The sequence below is a fragment of the Sparus aurata genome, chromosome 12 (genome assembly GCF_900880675.1).
Source record: "Sparus aurata chromosome 12, fSpaAur1.1, whole genome shotgun sequence".
Classification (NCBI taxonomy): Eukaryota; Metazoa; Chordata; class Actinopteri; order Spariformes; family Sparidae; genus Sparus; species Sparus aurata.
This window is the reverse complement of record NC_044198.1, coordinates 18,279,515-18,304,104: the sequence shown is the minus strand read 5'-3', so window position 1 is coordinate 18,304,104 and position 24,590 is coordinate 18,279,515. Positions and strand designations below refer to the sequence as shown.

At 41.2% G+C, this 24,590-nt stretch overlaps 1 protein-coding gene across 2 annotated transcripts in view; it reads left to right on the top strand.

The window, feature by feature from the left end:
- Nucleotides 1-24,590, top strand: part of brinp1 (bone morphogenetic protein/retinoic acid inducible neural-specific 1) — a 129,437-nt gene that overhangs the window by 65,332 nt on the left and 39,515 nt on the right. For both annotated transcript variants that reach the window (XM_030435569.1, XM_030435570.1), the window contains exon 4: nucleotides 8,478-8,647. In XM_030435569.1, the coding sequence (XP_030291429.1) occupies nucleotides 8,478-8,647 (170 nt within the window). The remainder of the gene's footprint in view (nucleotides 1-8,477; nucleotides 8,648-24,590) is intronic.

Below are 24,590 nucleotides of genomic sequence, written 5' to 3'. Positions count from 1 at the left end.
TTTAACTCAAACCCCGCATTATATAATTGTATGCATGAAACACTGCCAAGTAGTCGCTCCAGTTGTGTGAAATGCTGTGTAATCTCGCAATCAAATGCCTTTGAGAAAAATGCACGATCAGTAACACTGTACACACTGTACTTGGATCTGGGAACTCAGCCGCACGCTGACCCGGTTTAATTGGGGTACATTTGTTTTAATATTTGGCAAGAGAAATACGTGAGGGTTAATGATGAAGAATGTTGAAGACCATGGTCCATTCTTAAGACATCTATTCAATTATGTCTTGTATTCGGAATAATTATGATCCGTCATTATCGTCCACTCCCTGTGTCCAGCAATTACAGAGCAAATTCAAACTATTTTAATATGTCAGGACCGATACTTCAACTAGCGTAAAAAAGAAAAACGGGGACTTGTTTCGGTTTAACGCTACGCTTTAATAATTCAGCCAAATTGTGCAGAGGGATATCAGGTGTGAGGGGTTAGGGTTGCAGTATAACATTAGCAATCCGTAAGAGGAATCATGCAGAGACACTAATTTGGGAAATTGGGAACACAATATTGGCCCCCGAAACATTATATGAAGGTAAAGTGTAATAAAGCGTGTCTAAGCTTGGAAGAACACCACTGCCACCAATGTACCAGCTGGCTTAAACTCGACAGTAGTTGGGGAAGAAAGAAAAAAAAAGAAAAAGCCACAGAAATATCATTTTCAACCACAGCATCCTCCTTATTCTCATCATGTTGCATCCCCTTACAGGCTTCCTCCCTCTCTTCACATTTGTTGCCCTTCATTATTTTTTAACCTCTGGCTCGTCTTCCCACCCTCCGAGATTCTCGCCGCGTTAGATTTAACCTTGAGGCCATTTTGTTTCAAGTTATGGGTCAGTACACTCTTATCTCAATCTTGGGATTGCCCAGTAAAGACCACAGTTATATGAAGCAATAAATGTGCACACACCAGGCTTATGATAAAATTTGCAGGAGAGGCTGATTCCCTCTCTCTCGAGCCACCTATGCTGTGTGGTCTCAAGAGCTATTATGCACTCAAGAGGAAAAGAAGTGAATTCTCCTTTTCAGAGGCAACTTAAAGTTGAGTGGTCAAATCTAAAGGGCCCTATTAGAGGTCCCCTCCTTTGAACTAAATAGAAACGCCACAGGGCACCTTAAAACTGTCAAATTAAAGCTACTTGGTCGGGGTTAAGGAAAAGAAGACGGCCGCATTTCGAAGAAACAATGTACTTTTGGTGAATTCACTTTTGGGGGAAGGGAGAGAAGATGAGACCCACACTTGTCACAGACACAAGTTTATTTGAAAAAAAAAAAAAAAGATAAAAGTGAATAAACCAACACCTGATTGATTTATATTCCCTTGAGTGCACAAAAAATGAAAAGAAAACATAATTCAGGATTTTAAAAAAAGGTATCTCATTCAAACAACCCAACTTCTGTTACACTGATATTCCTTGGAGGGCAGACAAAAAGTACCATTCAGAAAAAAACTAAATCCAAACAAAGATGAGTTCTTTTTGCATTTGAACCCCTCTGCCGCGGACTGCCTGAAGAAACCGGCCCGTGCTGCTGTTTTTTTCTCCATTAATCCTTCCAACTGATGCGTCCCCCTCCTCTATCCCCGCTATTAAAACCAAATCCCTAAGTTTAGTACGGTATTACTACTGCATTCCACAAATAACGTGTGACCTTTTTTTTTTCTCGGTTTATTTTTTTATCTGTTTGTATCTGATCGTCCCGTGGCTTCCTTTCATGCCAAGAACAATGGTGCCTGTGGCGCCTGGAAGCACTCGGTGCTGACACGCAGCGCTCAGAGGACTAAAAAAACTGTTTGTGACAATACCCTTTGTTTGTGTCTGGATTTGCGGAGACAGACAATCTTTACTGAATCTAAAGGCTTATACTGTATATTTATATATATATATATATTTTAAAGCCAAGGGAAATGCACTGGCTCAGGGTGAACTGGGGCACTTTAAAAATGTCTTGTTTTGACAAAAAATTGGATCGTGTCTTCAAAAGTGTAGCTCCTGCAGTTGGTAAATGTGTGGGAATATGCCACAGTAGTAGTGTTGGGGTAAACTCCATTCCAACAAGCATTTAAGAGCTGAAGATTGTCACGTTCTCTTAACCCCGCCGACTGATGGTGTCTGCTGAAGCTGTTTGGGGAGATAATTACCAATCACCTACTGCTGTTCTGCGGTCTGAACATTCCAACATCCCCATATTACCTGAAGCCGAGATTCTCCTTGAGTGTGTGGATTCTTTATGGCAAGGAATCAAGGGATGTGTATTTTGATGCGCAACGTATAACCCCACTGCATCCTTGGTGCACACTGCGCGTGGGAGACTTCAAGTTTAAACAGAGCGAATACTTTCCCAACAAAAGACAACCACCACTGTGAGTGAGTGCTCCAGATTTTAACTGAAGTTCTGAAGCCGAAACTGGAAGACACATCAAGTCAGTTTGACATAAACGCTTAACATCTCTGGATTGCCCGAAGCCACTGAGAAGAATACTGCGTGCAGTATGCTTATTGACAATAGAATCCAAACCTGCACTGTTTACACAGCTTTAGAATAGTGACAGAGTCCCTGCACAACCAAAGCTGTGTGTAAATGCTACAGGAAGGTGTTGTTGACGAAAAGAGCGTGAAGGACAGATTTGCATTTTGCTGAAGCTTTGAGGGGCATATTCCACCACATCTGTCATTTCTGTCACTCATACGTTTGAAATCAGCTTTCCACTCTGAGTGAAGGCGCTGCTGTTTCACCGTGAGTTCGGTTGGTGTTTGCACAGAGAGGGCCTGGAGCGTTTGAGAGAGAAGGGATGCAAATGTTTATGAAAGTAGGGAGACAAACGAGAAAACTGATTTCACTTTTGTTTCATAACTACAGTTTTGAAAAGGACATTGTAAATCATATTGGCTCGAGAAGACAAAAGGAAAAACAGCTCATTTTCAGGTTCATACTTCAAAACACATTTCTCATACCTATTGCACTTTTTATTCCCCCTTTGTCTGAACACTTTGTTTTAGTGCCTCTCTCTTTAAGGCCCCTACCAGAAAAGCCCAGTGTGCTTTGATTGGTTAGCGCTCACAGGCCTGAGCAGGCACCACCCCACTGTATTTCCACATCCACTCTGTCCGTGTCTTTGCAACCACAAGACTGTGCTAGGAGCATTGCGGAGAGGAGTGACTGTATATTTGTGACATAACAATGTTATAGAAGCTCCAACAGCTCATTTGAAGGCAGTTGACAAGTCCCGGCTGTGTGTATTTCTGCGTATATTGATTGTTTTGATTCTTTCACAGTATTTATACAGGAAACAATATAATAATCATAATAATAATAATAATAATTCTTACAATATGGGACCTTTAAAGCTACCATGTGTAAGTTCCTGAAGAAAGATGGTTGATTGTTGGGTCTTACACTCAGTTCAGGGAATTCTGACATGAAATGCTTTGGGCTGGAAATGGACCGAGACACCAACCTAAAGTGTAAGTTCTTGGTGACCTGGGGATTAGACTCAACAATCGACTATCTGGCTCTAGAAAGTTACGTAACGCTGCTTTAAAGGTCCAACTCAGTCGATTGCACCCCAGTCGATCAACCTCAACATTGACCTATTGGTCATACCAGATCAAAAAAGGATGCTTCGGCATAACTGCAAACGTAGGAGGGACCGTATCTTGGCTCTGAACACTAATTTCCCCTCCTACTCACTTGTGAGTAGACAGCCCATACAGTGTGACTGGATCAGAGCACTTTTCAGTGTGACAGTCTTCTGCACTTAGCAGTGAAGAGGAAGACACAGTTCATTGAAATGACTTGTGGTCACTGAACCCTGAGGGCTAGAGTTCATATGCAGAGCACTCGCTGTGCCCTGGGTGGCTGTGGAGGACGACCCAGAGAAAGCTGTCACAACTACCTTTTTGCCACATCATGTTTGAAACTTTGTGTAGTTGTTCCGCAGCCAACATAAAAAGTGGAGGGGCATAATTGGGCAATGAGAGCGTGGCTATCTCAAAGCAACAGCCCCATTTCCCGAATATCTCTGACATAAAGCGAGGACAATCTAGTTATAGTTAAACAGAAAATCGGTTCAGTTCATTCCTCTAGTTATTTGAATGTACTGTGTGTGTGCATTCAGTACCTGTCTAGCCTGTTCACCTGTTTTCGAACTGGCACTAGACAAGTTTTTTTTTGCATGATGTGTCATTGTTAAGTAAATGTTGATTGCACAATGAAATGACTATAGAATAACGACACCATCAGCATTTAAATTGGGTCCCCATGAGCCTCGGTATCCCCATGCAGTTCTGATTGCCTGGCACAAAATCTGCTGGGAAAATCAAGGCTCGATTTATGGTACGACCCTATCTGCTTTCATGTCTCCATTACAGACTAATGGATGAATTAACTCATGCTTTTTCTCTTAATGTTTCCTTACTCCCCGCCTCCCAACCCTTAACCCCGCTGTAGGTACTTCTTTGCGCAAAGCAATATTCAAACTATGTTATTACTCAATTTAAAAGGATGACACCTTAATAAACATGCTTAGTAATGCTCTCTTCTTTCCAAAATGGTGATGACTGCTTCTTTACCAAATAAAAACAAAACTGCAAACAAATGCAGTATGTCCTGTGTTGTCGGTAGTTGCTTGGCTCTTTGCTTTAGTCTTTGCAACTAACCTGAGGCACCCAGATGTTTTGTCACACGGAACCATCTGCAAAGGCACCGCTAGAAAGGCACAAATTTTTGGCTGGTTATAGTTAAACCATCGGTCTATCACCATCTATCATGGGCTCGTTCAAACAGTCAGATCAGCAGTAACAGATCGCTACCAGTCAGTGTAGCGCTGACTGAAGTCATTCAAGAGATGAGTGAAAACTTCAGTGCTCTTCATTGCTCGTCCTTCAATGAGATATACCCTTCAGTTCTTATATAACTGTTTCTATAGCAGCTATGCTAACCTCTTGGGGGTTTGCCATTGTTGTCTTCAAACAAACAATGGCTCTCTCATTGTTTGTCACACACAACAAAGATGGCAAACCGTGTAATTACAAAACCACATGTGGCAGACATTGCGCAAAACCATGTTACCATAAGCTTGTACTGTAAAAGAAGCAGCTGTAAAACGTTGCATAGATATTTTTTTTGAAAATCCCCAGTTGACTGGTTTCAAGATCAGAATTTTTACCATTCTGTCCGATGAGATATGGAAAGCGTAGAAGAGCAGTACCATTAAATTGTTTTCCCATTGAACTGGAAGTTGGCGGCTTGATCAGTGGTAGTCTCTGGATGTATGGGCAGCACAGTACAAAATGTACCTATGTGGATGATCCACGTAATTTTACCTGCTTTCAAAAAAACCCCTTTGTGTTCGGCCACAAGAACATAGCTTGAAGCCCGGCAAAATGGATTTTTGCAAGATCACGTGATCACGCCAAGGTAACTTTGCGACACCTGTTCCAACAACAATACCATACGGAAACACTTGTGTTACACTTGCAAATGTTGAAAATGTGTCTGTCTCATTGTTAAAGAAGAATTATTCCAGTCGTCAATGGCCATTTATTTAGAGTTTATATCATATTGTCTTGATTAACATATGGACAGTTTGTAGATTCCATTCATTGCTGTTGTTGGGTTTCACAGCTCTCTATTGTTGTGAAATGCACAGATGGTGTTATTGTCACATCTACAATACATAAATACATTTATTGTAAACACAGAGTGGTAGCTAATTACTATGATGGGGTCTGTTTCCAAATGACAGCCCGCGACTTGAATGCAGGATAGATGTTTCTGACTCTACCTCTGCATACACCCTGCAAGTGTAAATGGTTTCTGAGAGTGTTTTGAAAAACAAAAAACACACCAAAAAAACCATTAGCTTCTTTCATCTGCACTGTTGACAGAAAGCAGTACAGTTTAATGTTCTCCATAAAGTGACCCGCACATGTACCATTAACACCGAATGGAGCACTCCCAGCCATTCCATTACTTTTAAAACCCTACTTGAACTCCTAACCCTTGTCGACATCCGCATGCGTGCACACAAAAGGGATGGGAAAAAAAAATGTTCGTACGTAGTAGTCGCACACTTTGACACGCACTCGTACTGATTTCGAGGTGAAACAGCACTTTGTTTTTAAATACCTCTCAGCTGTAAAAACACAGAAGCTCCGCGTGAGCTGATTAATTCTGGCAGCGTGCCAGTGAGGGGCCCTGTAATAATGTAACACAATGTATTACTTACAGAGAGGTGCACACGGTTGAATTTTTTAACACCTCGGAGGTAATGATTTTTTGCCTGACCAGCAGCAGTAACCACAAAATATTTATGTACAGAAGAGCTCCTTTCTGCCACACTAAGTCGCAATAGAGATTAAAAAAGGGCATATCAGCAGCTTAATGTGGCCCCATTATTCTTGTGCAGTAGTGTAAGTCAAGTGTGTGTAAGTAACTTTGCTAACCCCCCGTGGGAGAGAGAGAGCATGGCGGCGTCAGAGAACGGGGCCTCATCCCCTCCGTGCTTGTGCTCTAACCAGGCATGAGACATTGGCCCTGACTGCTACCCACCCCTAGTCACGGTCACCACAAGTTAAGTGACCAACTCCAATGCATCGCCGGGGGCCAAATAACCGCTCACATCACTGGAAACCTGAACATATGTGACACGCTCTTGAGCGAGTCGCGGGCATATGGTCCGCTGCTTGAACAGTAATCTTCGAAAGGCAAGTTTGTGTGAGCTCGCGGAAATGAATTGGTGTTTGCCTGTTTGCCTTTCGTGCGTCCGTTTTCCGCTCGCAGGGACGAGAGATGGAACAAAAATGCGACGCGCGCCGAACGAGCAGCTCAACCTTTCATAGTGTGTCAACAAACAAACATATGACATGCAAATCGGAGAGAGATTGTCTGGTGCTTTGCAAATATTTGGCCCTGTTACTGCTCTAAGCGTTCGCAGTCTTCCCCTTTGCGGTGCACGGGCGCTTTTCCTGAAAAGGTCACTGGTTTATGTTTAATCGCAGACACCCCCCCCCACCGAGTTTTCCTGCGGACATTCAAATTGGCGTACGGTGCGAACTGTACACAAACACGGCGGAAGGGTGAGGATGTTTTGGGGTTTTCATTTCTCACCTCTCCAATTAGAATTCTGCTTGCATACGACTGCATTTAGCGAGAGGGATTACAGACATGCTGGGTTTTTTTTTCTGCGCATAATCAGTTTTATATTCACAGTAGTTGTGACCTTATTACCGTGGCAGGGGTTTTAAAAATTCACATCACACCAGAGGTGGGAACTCTGTCTCTTTACCTCCGAAAATGAGTGAGGATTTAAGGTCGGCCTGAGCGTACGTCGAGCGTGAACAACAATGACTCATCGGGAGTGCAGGGCTTGATTCTGGCAGTTATTTCAGCAAGATACCGACCAAATTTCTCCAATCAGAAGAGAATTGGCTCAATTCTTTCTCATAGCTGTGAGCTTGTTGTGTTGTGTGTTGATTGAAGAGACAACAAGTCAGGGCAGTGAGAGGTGGTTTAAAAGCATCATAAAGGGGGAAAAAACGCTCCCTATCTGTGTTAATTATGGAACATGGAAAGAAATGAATTAACACCTCTCCAGGCAGTGCGTTGGTATCACCAGTCAGGGTCAGTAATTTCATTTGAGCATGCACATGAGTAAATAAAGTCAGCCATCCGGATGATAATCCAGGAAACATGCCGCACAATCCTACTGTACAGATAAACAGGTACAATCCTCTTCAAGTGGCTGCACACCAGCTGCAGAAGCCGCCTGTGTTCGTCTCTATTTTTCTGTTTTTCTCCACGCTAATTAAAATCTCTCCAATCTGTGATGTTATTTTTCTCTTTGTGTGTCTTTATATTCAATTTGTCATTTTCCATCCCATGTTAGCAGAGGGGGGAAAAAAAAAAGAAAGATACCGGATGTGATATATTTGTTTCTCTGCGGGATACGATTCCTGTGGCGTTGAGGTAAAAATTCTATATCAGTAGACCTCTCATGGAAATAATGCCGTCCCAATAGGGGTAAATCTGGGGACATTTCTGGGGACTGTGCCAGCTGGGGATAAAGCAGCAAATACCGAGACTGTTCCTGGAAAACTGGGGCATCTGGTTTCACGAACTAAAACTGCTTGCTTTGGAATTCAGACCTCTGACTTATCTCTCCTGTTAAGAGCTCCATTGGCAGCTCAGATAAGCCTGGATTGGACAGTGCTCACAAATTAAGGTTTCTACAGTATACTTACATTAAGTCCGTGCAATTTAAATTAAGGTGATTTCTTCGGATGAGAATTTAAATACTTTACTCTCTATTTAACTTTATCACTCTAAGAACATCAAGCGCTTTCCCCCCCACTGCAAAACTTTCAAGGCATTAAGTAGGTATAATCCTGATCATGTTTCCTTTCCCCCCGTGCCGCCTGCAGGAGAGGAGGCGCTGACTATGTACCTGGCCAAAAACAAGCTGGACAGGAAGCTCGCCAACGCTACTCAGAACGTGGAAGCCCTTCATCAGCTGGCCTCGTCCTACTTCATTGACCGTGACGGCACGATGAGGAAGCTGCACGAGATACAAATATCCACCAATGCCATCAAGGTCGGTGCATATTGAACATATACACGCACACACACACACACGCACACACACCCATATATTTATTGAGTCATATCGGTGAGATGATTCATGGATACAAAATGCTAAAAGTGCTAAAAGTAAATAGGACAATCAGTACATTCACATGAAAGATGCAGCTGAAAGTGATAAATACAATGTTTTGTTTGTTTTACGTCGAAGGTAGCAATAATTAGCATTAGATAGCGTTAACTATATTATTAATATATTTTTTAAAATAAATATCTTAGTATATAGGCCTATGGCTTTTATGGCTATTATTAGAAAACTAATAAAAACAAAAGAACATAGCTGTTTGTGAGTGCTTTCCAAAACAAAGTTTACTACAACTCCTGTATCAATAACAATGTCACATGGGATTTTAATTATTTTTATCATTTGGTAGCATGAGAACTAAAGTTGTAACATATGGTAAGAAAATAACTTCATATACGAAGTGGAGTTTGTGCCATTTTTTGCTTATCAGCAGAGATTTCAAAATGTGAAACGTACATTTTCACATGTGAATAACATACATTCAAACATAACTGAACTTCTACATGTGGAAAGAAAAACAGGCACATGAAATGACATGAAATTTGCTTCTTCACATGTAAATTCCGTATTTTCAAACACTTTAAGAATTGAGTTACAAAAAAATAATGTTGAATATGTAGGTAAAAATTATAAAAATTAAAGAATGCAGAGAATGCGAAAATGCAAGCAGGTTCATTGTGAAACAGACTCTATATCTACATGTATGTAACTGAATGGTTGCCTCTTTTATTCTAAACATGTTTAGTGTAGATTGATTTAGGCACTTGGACAAATGGCAATCCTGCTTTTTGTTTTTTTTTCTGTCTCCTATTTCTGTTCTATTTCGGCTGTGAGACGACTGATAACCGGAGAGAAAAGAAGAAAATGGGATTTTTAAGCTGCGTGAGCCTGCTACCTGCAAATGCTTGCCAGTTGTGGTCATTTACATGCCTATTCAACCAGGGAGGCTGAGGGGAGGGGGGCTAAAGAGAGCAATTGTAAAATCTAGAATATGAATAAAATCGAGTAAAACCAAGCAGGTTGAGTTTTTGGAGCATGTTGCAGTAATTAGGCTAAATGTTCATTAACGTCTCAGGTAAAGAAGGACCTAATATCAGCTTAGAGTAAGGTTTAGTATGAACTGTTGATTGCACTTTTCCTGAAATGGCACGTAAACAAACACAATTCAAAGTGTTGCTGTCAGCTCCCAGACTTAAAAATGTAACGTCATCAGTTTCAGCTAATGCTTGCTGAAATGGAAACACTCGCAACAATATATTGCAAGACTATCGCAAGAAAAAAATGTCCAAAAATGAAGCATGGCCACAACAACTCAGGCCCAACATAGTGTCTATTAGTGAATCATTATAATTCCATGCGTATACCTGTATAACAAATGAATAATTCTGCTCAGGGCCCCCAGGACAACATCCACTGTCTGCTATGACCTTGCTGATATGTTTCGCGAGGCAATACATACATGCCACAACTGAGAAAAAGAAAAGAAAGATAGAGGGGGGACTGAACCTCAGTGTGCAGCGCTGCTTCTGGGATGTTTTGTTTTTGTGAAGACGTCAGCTTGATTAACAAGTCTGCAGTTCAGCAGCAGCAGGGACCGCTCGCTTCCATTATGCTTGCAGAATAGTTGTGGGGGACCCTGATAAGCCAAAGCACCTAAGCCTTGATGGCTGACTGAAATGCATCATTGTGTTTTCTAGTATTATTCCACCTATATATGTATAACCTGTAAATTTGCCAGATGTATCACCAAACAAATACGCAAAAACCTTACGCCTGCAGCAGCATCGTGACAAAGACAACGTGCTCGCTGTGCAAATGTCATTCTTTCAGGTTCTCCTCTTTTAAACTTGCACTTTTGCAATGAGGAAACCACATGAGTGCTGCAAACATACCATTTTATTGCTTTTACGCATATTAACTCATACTCAACAACACAAAATTCAGACAATGAGACAGCTGTGCAGTAAAGAGAAAATGTTAATTATTATTTTAAAACAGTTAAGTGTGAGAAGAGACATAAAAGCACACGCTGTTGCAGCCTCAGCACTGGAGGAGCTCCATGTAGTACATATGGAAATAGAGGAGAAAGCACTTCAGCAAACAAAGCTGCAGGTAGAATCGTGCTACTCCGCCACAGTCAAATATTACCTACACTGAGTGAGTTTTAGCTGGTGTTAATTTCAAGCCCAGGTGATCATAATTATTCAGACTACTTCAGTTTTGCGTGGGGCTGCAATCGCACGAGTCTTAGCGGGGGAAAAAAAAGAACAGATTGCAGATGAGAGAGGAGGCAGCGCAGCGCAGAGAAAAGTGGGATGTCGAGCCATCATCATATAGACTTTCATCCTGCAGCAGTGCGTCACCTCCCGTAAATATCAGCGAAGACCATCTGAACTTCAGATCCGGAGAGATAACAGAACAATAACATGGGACTAAGTCTTTAATTTATCTGGGGACCTCCTCGAGTGTCCCTTGTGGGCTCGTTTAAACCACAATTCTCATGAGATCACAGTTTAGATTCGTACATGAGCCAGTATAGGTACAGTTAACCGCATCCAGTTTGGCTTAAATGAAAACCATTTAAAACTGAATCACGAGCTAAATAAACATTTTGGCAAGTGGTGATCATCGCTTTGATGTAATCTGACACTGCTGATCTGGGGAATAGGAGTTTAATTTAATTGAGTTGATGCTTTTTAACACGCTGCACATATAAGCATCCAAAAAAACACCTCAATGTGAATTCTGCAATAATGACTGTAAAGTCTCATCTGAGCTAAAAATGTTTCAGTTACATCACTCATGTATTGGATAACTCTATATTGGCCTTTTTTGGAGCTTCTTCTCTTCTTCTCGTTTGATTGAATTCAGCCTGTGGCAACAGAACGTACAAGATTAACTTATTTACAAAAAAAAAAAAACATCATAGAACTTCAATCCAGTGTGGATATCTAATTTAAATAATGCACCAGTCTGTTGCGAAATAACTAGACAGATGTCTGTGCACATCAAACTGCTTGGTTATTGTGAGTGTTCTAACGAAACTGCTAGTTTTTGCAGTGCAGATCAGCAGGAGTGCAACCATCCTGGAGGCATATTGGACACACACACGCACTCACACAATTTTAACTTATCTTTCCTCTCTACATCACTAAACATCCTCAGGACTGACCATTCCTGCCAATCCTCTTTCCATGTCTTCATCCCGGGTTATTGTGCTGCAACCGCCAGCTCGATGCCCTCTTCACCAGCAGGTCTGGCAAAAGACACATTGATAAAAATACATTCTTAATGCAACGACCGAAATGATGTCAAAGAAACAGAGCCAAGGCTTAAATGCAGTAACTATGTTTGTATGGAGGATTGGTGTTGATGGAACAGGGAATAGGTTACTCTGGTTGTGATTTGCACAGCTGGTAAATTGGGTCAGTGTCTTTTCTTTGAGTCATTAAATCTTCTTTTCAGAAACATGATTTAAATCAAATAAAATTGAGCGGTTAGTTGATTTTTACCGTAGTATGTGCAGGACGATCCTGTCTTATTAATGACCACATCTGGTTGTAGAATATGAAAAAAAAAGGCTTTGTTGAATTGTATTTTTTATAGAAAATGAAAATTAAACCATTTTTGAGATTTCCCTCACACCTTTTGGCCATGGAAAAGAGAAACACCTTATATTTTCTACTTTTTGTATTTTAGAGTGAAAATCAAATAACCCCTCAATTATTTTATTGTAAGAAAGCTGAATGGCCACAAGGACCACTGATCACAAGTGCAGTTTTAGTTGAGCAAACCTTTTTGCGTATAATGGGCATGGATGCCTCTGTTATAAACTTGTGCCGATCAGTGTGCAGTTGAAACAGAGCCATACACAACTCAAAGAGTAGATTGTTTTTATATTTTCCATTTCTACTCAGTCAAACATGAAGCAGACTCCTCACATAAAAACTGAATGAATTACTCCTTTCGAAATCATTTTCACCTGTTTGCTGTTATAAATACAAATTGCCTACATGGTTGAATGGCGCATTGTTATTTCTCGTGAAGGATTAATTGCCCTCCTTGCAGCGAAGTCTCAGAACAGTGTTGAAGTTTTCCATAAGTCCAAAGCTCCCGCAGCTGCTGCCTTGCACCTGTGCCTGTGCACCTGCGCTAAAAAAAAAAAAAAAAAAAAGACCCTTCAAACCAACTCTCCCATACACCCACCAGTGCTCCACCTCCCTGTCTACATTCAAGGAGCAACCTTCCTAGCTTTTTGTTGTTGTGAGTGACAAGTGGATTAAGGGGTTCTGGCAGATGAGACTCCAGGTAGCAGGAAGTCAACCATGACAAAATTAAGCAGACCTGACAGTGGCTGCTGAGTCAGTTTCTCAGGAAGGGAAGGCAGGAGGTGTTGGAGGGGGGAAGGAGTATCCATACAGCACACACACACACACACACACACACACACACACACACACACACACACACGTACACAAAGGTTCTGCAAAGCTGAGTGGACTGCATGTCTGCTGATCAAGACTGATGGACCTGTAGCATATGTCAAGAGGTGAGGCATGTCTGAGTGTGGAAAAGGGCCCGGGATGGATTGATGATCGAGTGAGTCTGCGCGTTGGTTAATGGGGATGCGGGCATGCAAGATAGCTTGTCTTTCACCCACCTACTGCATCCTCGGAGAGTTGGTAATGACTTGTTTGAAACTCGCAATGGATGTGTGTTGCTCTTCTAACAGGATAAAATAGCAGCTTAATAGGTTTGCTCTATCAGGCGAAACAAACATTGCTGTGTACACACAGGGCATAAAGTAAGTAGTGTACACTGGGAATGGCTGAGCACCTATAGTGTTGGGGTTTGTTTGTATGTATGCTTGGCACAGTGCGGCGGTAACGTACTCGAGCGAAGGGGATTTCACTTCACATTGAATTCAAGGTTGTTCACGTTTCCCTGTTTGTTACAATCTACGTTTTTTTAGGCTTAATTACTGACGAAGCATCGTGGTCAACTGCCCGGGGGTCCAGGCTCGATGTGGGTAATTGCTCTGTGGCAATCTGATTAACAAAATCATTGATTAGTGCCTTAAGATGAGTAAACTATTATGCATTGTCTTTAAGTTCTGGTCTTTTAAAGGGGCACAGTAACAGCTTATTCAGATTATATTATGCTTACGAGAAGCATTTTTCTAGATAAACACATACATGGTGCTTTGGGGAAAAAACATCTCCATCCAGAAGATCATTTTAGCAGCGTTTCTTAAAAATGGACATCACCTGGCCATTCACATACACTGGGCATGTGCATGCCTTTATAAACAGGAAGCAGATTGTGTATTCTTGTTGGTTGGATGCTTACTCACAGAAAACACAAGGCGGGGAAACCTTACTGCTCTTCACAGAGTCCTCCTGGATAATGCTTTTTCGGTAACCCTCCTCTGTAAAGCCCTTGTTCATAATGCATAGAACGCTTTATAAACATGCTTTCAGTGCCTTACAATGTGCCCACAGCGCCGTATAATCCCAATCATAAGCACTCTTAAATATTCACAATGCTTTATAATAATCATAACAAATCATTACACAGATGTCTGTAATGTACAATAAGCATTAGTCTACTGGATTAAACTAATGGAATAAACCAGTTAAAGAAATACATTTGACAGCATTTTGTTTTTCTGTTCTTGCAATGACTTCATCTCATTTTTAGTTACAGCAATCAATGACCACTTATAGCTACTTATAACCAGCTTCTAATGTATTACATCAGACTATAACCTAGGGATTTCACTGCTTTAATCAATGCACCTGATGGTCACTTACAGTTTATAATGTGTTATACGATGATAATGATTATGATATATTGCAACTATGAGAATTTTAACACACTGTGATCCTTGAAAAAAACAGTGAGTGGCCAGCAGATGTGAAGTATTGATGCTTAACCATTAAACAATGCTTTGAAATGTTTATTTATTCCCATTTCCTAGCACCTTTATCCAAGATTATACAGCACTATTATACACCGCATTATAAGTATGTTGCTTATAATGCGTGTTGCTGCCATTTGCTTCCATTTTTTGTCTTTTTAAATAGATAAAATATAAAATCCATTCCGTCAATGTGCAAACCCATATATCCAAGACACAACACATACTCCAATACATTTGCCAGTGGTGCTACATATACTTATAAAGCCCAATTAGGAAGTGAATGTGGGTGTCGTTCCCATAAATCTCTGTTTCTGCCCCTCCAGAAAACACTGAAAAACAGGGAGTCTGAGTATCTTCACCCTTGAAGGAGTTTTCTTAAAGGTCTGTTGTCAGTGACCTGAAACCTACAAAATGTACCTGTGTACTTGTGGACGGGGCCGCAGGAGCACACCAGAGGTTCAACATCTGCCCTTAGTTTCAGGGTGCAAACATACACCGGCCCGACCAACAATTCGGCGCAGCTTTGGCCACTAAAAGAGATGGTAAAGGGTGAAATATGAATACCCAGATTGTTCAGAAAGATTGTGATCAGAGAGCAGAGTTGGCGCAGCCCTCGGTAATGACCGATCACATTAACTCCTCTCATCGCAGCAGACAGATCTCTAAGAGGCTGAGAGTCCAGGGCACCTTCTCTCCAAAGAAAAACATTCTCCTGTCCTCTACACTATAATTTGCATTGCATAAACCTAGAGAGCTGTATGCATGACTCACTCACTCACTCACTGTCTTAATGCGCACAGAAGGAGAAACACGCAGCTAATGGATGGATACACCGATGCACACTTCTTCAGAAATCTTTAGATTAAACAGCCTAAAATATTATATTGGCAAAAATTTAAAGTTTTTGAAATAGGGACAGATTATAAATCCTGTTTTGTAGAAATATAGAATTTGTCAATTAAATTTTTAGATACGTGACTTTAATAATGTAAATAACTGTCAGATATACCAAAATCCTCTGAGGCCGAACCCGCGGTCTCGCATCCCCTTGGCTATGAATAAAAGGCAGCATAAATTGCAGTTCTCCAGTCACGTAGCCAGCAGACAGACAGTGATCAGAATGTGCAGAGAAAGCAAAGTCCAGCAGAAGGCATGGATCTATAAACACAGAGAACAAGGGGCTCTGCTCCTCCAATATTGATTCAGTATGGCTGTGAGACCTGCTTTGGAGTGCAAACTTACAATCAGGATGGAAAACACGTGTCAATAGAGCAGGAATGTTTCAGACGTTTCCTGTCTGCAAGTAAGCAGGATAAAAATCAGCTCCACTTTGTTCCACACGGATATTTGTGTGATGCAATTGCAACTTTGGCCTCTGAGAGAATTTCAATAATTTATCTGTGATAAGCTCGCTGACAAGCTGTCGGACAGATTTGGCTCATTCTGCCACATTGTTTGTAGCATTTCGGTGGTAACACACAAATGCTCAAATTTAAGTTATTCTTCATTTGGTACTTGGACTGTAATAATAATAATAATAATGATTATGATAAAGCATCTTAAAACTAAAATACATCAAAAGGAAGCGCTGGTCCGTATTAATGAGAGAGCCTCTTTTAGCAGTAATTCTAACTGGAATTAGTAAGCAAATGAATGCAGATGGAATTATGCAAAACTACCGGTGCACTGAAGAAAACAGCTGACTATATGATGTGTTTTTGTCCTGAAACTAAATACATTGAAATATGTATGTCCTCTTCCATCAAAGACAGATTTCCAGCTGTGACATTTATGAAAATATCGGGGCATTGAAGTTCAAATGGTGGAAGAAGAACTATTTAAGTAAGAAAAAGTAGAAATGCCATAGTCTAAATGGACTACAATGTAGAATATTTCAATATTTATAGAGGAACAAAGGTGTATTAAATGAAGACACACACACACACACACACACACACACACACACACACACACACACACATATAATTATACATATTTCTTCTCATCTGGTGTTTCTATCATTGTCTTTATTCTACCTATTTAAACATGTACACAAATCGTATTGACTGATCCAACGAGATTTATGGCCTCAGTGATGGTGTTGTAGTTACCTTTGGTCATATAGCCCCGTCAAAAACACAGCTTCATATTAAAAACATATTATCACAATGTTATAGATCACCTAGTATTATGAAATGTCCCTGCAAATCAATGACTCTGTATAGCCTCTTACACACACAAACCTGTTGTTTGCGCTGTGTATTTCTTTCTTACAACGCACGACAGAGGAGATAATATCAAGCGAACAAAATGCGGTGAGAAAACCTTATCGATTAGGCGCTTGTTACCCAGGGAGCACCCATTAGCCAATACCATTAGTCAATAAAGCAAAATAAATAAATAAATCCCCTTGAACAGAACTTTTTTATTTTCTTTTACAATACACAAACAGCAATCGCCTTTGATTTGGAAAAGAGGCCACATATTGTGCAGATGTCAGGGACAAGCTGCTGGATGCCCGCTCCCTTCCACAAAAACGTCCCAAATGGTTTTGCCCGCCAACTTTTCTTTGGCTCTTCGCCTGATATCACAGACCGGTTTCCCATGATGGATAGCAGCTATCCGAGAAACCAAAACAAAAGAATGACCAAAATCTGTTAACTTCCTCTGAGGGAATGTAACATCAGGTTAGGGTTTCTCATGTAGGATATAGTACATTCACATATAGTGTGTCAAACAGGGAAAGCAAAAACCACAGCGTGCCATCGAAGTGAATCATGAGGATGTGGAGATCAAGTTTGTAAATACACTGAAGTCACCAAACAGAATTTTCCATTTCACGGCTGAAGCAAGCATCTTAAGATCTTAAGTCACACTCTTTTTGCCATCAAAAGTAGTTTCTCCAAAATCATTTAAAGGAAGAAAAGGTTCTTTGGGGAAATATAATAAATGCTCTTTTTTAGTCTCACAAGCCAGTGTATAGTATTGGTGTTTGAGGCTGCAGCTTGAAGGCGTAGATGTAGAAAGATGGCCAAGGTGTCTGTAATGTGACCCGTAGCTTCTAACTCCTGGCTGCCCTCAAAACGGGCAGAGTTGGCGCACAAACCTCTTGGACAGTCTGTTAGTACAATGAACCACCATCACAGTTGCAATGGAGGTCTCTGCAAACCACAGATATGTTGAAACTTCACAGTTCTTTATAATGCTACTTCAAATTTCTCTAGGTCCAGTTAAAAAATTGTGTCTTTTGCACTGTTCATAGCCAGACTGGACTATGAAGCCATATTATTTGTCCGATATTTGCCCCCCAAAAAAGGCACTGAAACCTAAAAGCAACCGAGGTGCCGTGGTCCCGTCCAGCTGTCACTCAAAGCGTCCATATAACTTTAAGGCTTAATGTAATTAAATGTTATATAAAAACCCAACCCACCGTCACCGTTGTCATGAATGGGAAAACGATCTATTGAGACCAAATCCATCTTTTGTCTTAGGCTGTAAACATGTTTAATTCTGCTGTCATTTGATGCATTTTATATGGGGGTCTATAGGGACTAACTCACTGTTGGAGCCAGCCTCGAGTGGCTAATTGAGGAATTACAGATTTTGGCACTTAGGCAGTGAGAGGTTGCCACTTGCTCGCAGGCCATAGTGCCAATGTTTGTTATAATGTGCCCTCTACAGTGGCTAAATGGGCAAGAAAACATGAAAAATGCAATTTGGGCTGCTTGACAACTTTTCTGTGCCGCTGCCCTTTTTTTCTTCTTTTTTTTCACTCCTGCTCCTCAGACTGCTGCCGCAGGCAACAAGACACACAGTAAACAAGCTTGCACTGTAGCCTGCATGTCATGGGCACACAGTGTGCTGTTGGTGGTATTGAAGGGTAAGGGCCGCGCTGGAATCCAACCAGAAAAGAAGTGACATTTGCAGGTACGTTAACGTTAAATTGTGCTGTAGCTAATTAGCTATCTAACCTGCAAGCTGACATTAGCGGTGCACTTATCCCCGGCGAGTGTTTGTCAGGTGGTTGGTTAAACAAGTGAAAGTGCGAGTCTAGATGCGCGTCTCATGTCTGTAAGTCAGACTTTAGAAGGAGCAGGAATGTTAATGTGGTCGTTGTTCACAGTCTGTGGGTGTTGTGTTGTAAAGCAGGCTGCCGCCTGGCTCAGTGTTTCATCTGCACTGCCTATAGAATGCAATCGATGATGCTCTACACAAGATTTGATTGGCTTAACCGAAGCAAGGTCTGTATCTACGTGATGCTGATACTTAACAGTATTCAGGTGAATTGATGCAACAGCAGGAGGCACCGTCAGGAAAACCAAAACGTGTGAACATGAACCCTAACCCTAAGGAGGACGCAGCTGATACAATGATTTACAGAGCAGGTATGTGTGCCAGGAGAAAAAAAGTCAATTTCAGTTGGACTAAAGATGGTATCTGCTCCGTATCAAAAGTTAATTTATGCTGTGTATGATTTTTTTTTTTTTTTTTCAGAGCATTATTTGATTAACTGTGTCATTATCAGACTACTAATGAGGCAGCAGAACGCTACGTGAACATCAGGGCAGCCAGCAGGAAATGTAACAATCAGTCTTCGATGACATCAGACATCTGTGTGGGCTAATGCAAAGCTTTCTCATTATAAACCCAGTCGTCTTTTCATCAGCGAGAGAAATACAAACAATTGTTTGATTGTTATTGGACTCCTACAGGTAGCGCATGCTGTGCGAGTTGCAATGGTTTGAATAATGAAAACACATTATGGCATGCTTTTAAAGAGTGTGCACAAATTGCTCCCTAAGTAGCACTGATTTTATTGTTGAAATAAAACAAAATCTAAAATTGGCTAGCAATCAAATTTGTTGACGAAAGCGACAAACATTAGATGTGCTCTAAGCAAGGAATGGCTTTCTTCTTTAGACTGCAGACTTTACCCAATTGCTCCGCCACTAAATGTGAGGACTGATGGACTACGTGCATTGTGGCTGGCTGAATTTATCAAACCTTTTCATCCCTGATACCCCGTTCTGTCTCCCCGAGCCTCTGCACTGCTTAAGAGGCCTTGGCTATATGTGAGCGTTAATCAAAACCAAGACATATCCCCACTGTGCCGCCGGCGCCCTCAGCAGAATCTTAGCCTTGTTATTTACCTGAGACCCACCTATCCAAAAATACATCGGCTAAAACAAATGATTTTTCTTCCTTCCTCTCCCTTGTGCGGTTGAAAAATAGGCCCCAAACCACAGCTGCGTGATGAAGATAAAAGTTAAAAAACAAAAGTCAAAGAACATCTACGTGTGACTGAAATGTATATCGGGGATGACTGGGTAAAAACTCTCGTCTTTCGCGTTGCCTGTGTGGCTGAAGCTATGGCAGATCATAAGCATGCTCACAGACAAACAAACAAGCACGCATTAGGCCGACAGTACTGAACAAGCTGGCCTGGGGTAACAATGTAATGAGATCGTACAGTATTGGGGGGGGGTTCCTGTTGTACATCATTTATCTCCATGAATGTGTTGCAGCTGTTTTATTAAATTTGAAAAAAAAAAAAAGAAAAAATCCATTCAACAAGGCTGCATTATGCCTTTGTAGTGTGATTCATAAATCATAGTTTTGTTCCGTCTTGTGTCAGGATCTGTATTCATCATCATTTTCACTTCTCTCCCAGCTGCACTTAACCACTGGGCTTGCATAGCTCTGATGCCTTTCCCCTCCAGTCTACCTTCTTACCCTTTCCCCTTAATTCTTTTTTAGCAGGAAAAAAATAACCCATTTAAATTAGAGCGACATCACTTTATTTCTCCGCACACATTATACCTCGGTGGGGTTCTAAAAGAAACCCCCCAAAAATAAATAGAAATACATAGAGAGTTCTCTTCCCCCGCTGTGACCAATATCACACCTTGCTGATAGAAATAAATGACATGTGGTTGTTTGTCTTTGTGTGGCCTGAATCTGAATGCTGCGAGCCAGGACTCCAGTGTGGAAGGGAGGGTCATTTAGCAATGAAAATAAGATACCCAATGGAGTGTTTTAATGGAAAGAAAATGTCACTTTTATGAGCGGGGGAAAGTGTGATTATGCAGGAAGAAGAGTGCGATTACGGATCCAATGTGTTCGTGCGTCGCATGCCGCCACGACTGTGTACGAGTGTGTGTGCGTGCCGCGCGTGTAGCTGTATGTTCATTCATGCATGAAGTGTGCAAGTGTGCATTCCTCGCCGGGGAGAGTGCTTGCTGCATCTCCTCGCAAGGTCACCTATTCACACAGTCACTCTGGACTGATTTACACCCGGTGCTCAATATGCAGATTTCCTGATGATGCTGCAGTGCTGTGGGTGGTGGTCGCATGGCAGCCACAGCCATGCCCTCCCCGCATCTCACATAACAGTGGAATCCCACGTGAAGTGAAGCGGGAATTTAACGTGCTAACAATATGACCCAGATTTTTGTTGACTGCAGTAACCAAGTTCGGAGCAGTTTAACATCTAATTTGCATCCGCCACGAGCGAACATGACAGATTTTATATGCAGTGTTGCTTAAGTCGCCGCAGTTATAATTAGGAAAAGCCCCAAAGTTGATCATTTTCTCTGTATCATTTAAAACAAATGAGGTTCATTCCAAATGCATTTTTAAAGGCATATTTCAACCCCATAAAAAAGGCTAATTTAAATATACTTCTGAGAAAGGGTGCGTGTATCGAGATGATGTGCCGCTACGTGAGCGATAGGAATGTAACTTTCAGTAACACCGCAGCCACCTGTTATATGATATTAACATGACAGAAAAAAAGATGTCCTCAGAGATCTTCCACCACCAGGCTCAGAGAATTACTCTTCATTTCTGGGTATCCAGAAATAGCAAGTCATTAAGAGAATGGCAGGTGATGGGCATATTAGGAAGGCTCAGCAGAGGCGATGCGTAATGAAGACAGTTCAACCTTACAATATTCTTCCCTTATCCCGCTCACCAATCTCCTTGCCTTCATCCCTTGTTTTTTCCTGTCTCACAAAGCTCCACACTGCCTTTGTATTCTACTCGGTCTTTCAAGTTGAAATGCGACCTAGGGACAGAGTATGATGTGAGGTTTGGTTTCCGAGACAGAATTTACGCTCCTCTCAGTGCGGTTCGGGAAAAAAACAGAAGTGAGGACACACTGCTCCCGGGACGAGTTACAGGAATTACAGAAATAATGAGAGCTCCATATGCTGTGATAATTTTAATGAACTTGGTGGAGAGTGGTTTTATTGCTCAACTGAAACAGTCAATACAAATCCAAGGGTGATGGTAATGCCTGCGATTTCTCCCCTGCCAATCTCTCAGTGCTGCAGCGCTAATGTAAAGCTAATACTGATTAAGCCCCTAGAGATTGAGGGTCTTTTGATTTTATTCCCTTCATTTTGGCATGGTTATTTTAGTGAAAATAAAAGCAGCGTCTACATATGTTTACTGTGTTCTCTTTTGGTGTATGAGGACGCATATATAAGAATATGTGCAAAACCAACTAATTAAAATGCAGCCTGTCCTCACCAGAACGACGGCTGCATAAGTCGTCTGTGCAAGCGGCATAGAATGACCCATATTCATTTTAAGGTGGTGACCTCTAGTGCCGTAATGATTATGAGAGGAACAAAGGAGGAAATCAGCTATTCAGTGGCAGATAAAGCAAGGAAAGTTTTGACTTCTTGGGTGTATATTTACCCAGATCTTCCACATAGCGTCTACATTTTGCAGCCAATGAAGAATGCGCACTAGAGTCTAAGGCTGCCTTAGCAGTTAACTAGGTGACAAATGTGGCTCTTCTAGACTTTAAAAATGCTGTTTGAATGAGTGAATCAAATACCATTACCAACATGTCCTCACTCCCAACTTGTCAAATGTGGCAACTTGTTTAACCTACTCCTCTAGAATCAGTCTTGGATTTGAGGCTTCTGCGGTCAAGTCGGCAACAATACGTAATGTCATACTTCAGGTTAAATAACTACATTTGCGTAAGTGACATCTTCTACATATGTTAACTTACTTTATTAACATTACTGAAAAGCAAATCACTTCTGACTCTTGGTCACAAATAGGAAATTAACTGGCGAGAAAAAAAGTCCAGTGTGTGACCCATCCAACCACCCTGACAAACCCCTGACTTAGACTTTTCTTGGTCTTTATACTACTGTACTAGAAGTAAGTTATGAGAGGTCTATTTCCAGTGTTAGACTCAGCATAGGGCCATTGACCAGGATAAGTTTAACATCTGTTTCCTTTACACTGTAGGTTTATGGGAAAAAGTATTTTTTCAGCCACTTTGAAATTACTTGCTTTGGCCACTGTCGAATTGGCTTTGAACCCTGGTGCTATTCCTGGCGACTTAGGTCAAAAGAAGCATAGGACTTTCACTCAGGAGACCAGGGGTTGTGTCCCATGAACAACCAAAAGTCTTCAGTGAGTTATGCAACATAGTTAAACTACATCACTTACAGGCCAAACCATGATCTTTTCCTCAACCTGACCGAGTAGTTTTTGCGCCTAAACAAAATTGTGACCATTTCACAACGTTGACCACATGATGACTAAGCCTCGATCAAATTGGCCTGTAACTTGTACTCTCCAACAGTCATCTGTTGTAGATTTTGTGTTGTTGTGGGAATGGTCACGTATTTAATTTTGGGAAGCACTGGCAATTTACCGATTTAAATGTTTAGGTAAGAGGACAAGTCGTTTAAAGGAAAACAAGATGTGAATAATAGTAATAATAATGTACTGATTTGGACAGATTCATAAAAAAAACTTTTATTTGACTGAAAATCCAATAACTTCAGAGTGACTCCAATTAGAGCATCGAATGGGAGATACATTTAATCAGACTTCCTCATGCGTAAGAGGCCTACAATTAGCCTTAATAACTCACAGTGCTCCATGATGCTATAAGCCTATTTCGCAATTACTCTGTGTAGGATTATTGGCACTGCCTAATGCAATAATGGCATGCATTTCTGTCTGTCCATGAGGTGACCTTTGCCTCCCATGTTGACCACCGAAACTAGACGAGACTCAAGGATGCTAATTAGACTTCAAAGTGGTGCTTTACTAAAGGCAGGTGCATTGCCAAGGTCGACAGTATGAGTGAATCGACTGTAAGAACACATGGGCATCAGTTGTAAGAGTAATACAGTAAACAGTAGAGTCATTTATGTGGTTTGTTACAGGGTGCCTGATTAGATTGGATTAACCAGGTCACTTATGATCAAATTTTGCCAAACATGTCTCTTCTAATTTAAGGAGTGGATTGCTTGAGATTCAAACATGTACCCAAAATGTATCCAAACATTTCTCCAGAAAAATGTTAGGGTTGCATAATTATCAACTGAATGTGTCCGTTGAGACCCGAGCTCATATATGATTCATTCTGATATGAAAAGAAAGATGGGATGCTGACTCTCAACATAAACCCACATCGCCTACACCCACCTGGTGCACTATACCTGCGTTTCACATATGTCGCCAACATATGAAGGACAAAGAAGTCTGAACGGGATAAACTTCCAACATTTGGGACTTGGGGAATAGTATGTGTACATTGTGATTCCAACAGAAAGTACAGAGGCAAAAAAACATAACAAAAACAAACCCGGGGTCTCATGTGCATCATCTCTTATTTACTTGCTTAGATGAGTTTCTTGATGACAGATGACAGTTAGAGAGGATGTTCCGGAACCATGGTTCCTGACTGTTGCCTGTGATATAGTCCGGGCCCTGTGGGATTCCACTGTTGTGTTCTGCTTAATAATCCAAATCCTCTAAGTCCCCCTCGGCCCACTTCAGTCCTTTGATTGCTCCTTGTATTTTTATTACGTTATACTCCATTTTCATAATCTCTTATGGTGTGTGCTGGAGAGAAAGAAAAAAGAGAGGGCCTAACAAGTGCTGCACACTGCTCCCCTAAAGTCATTC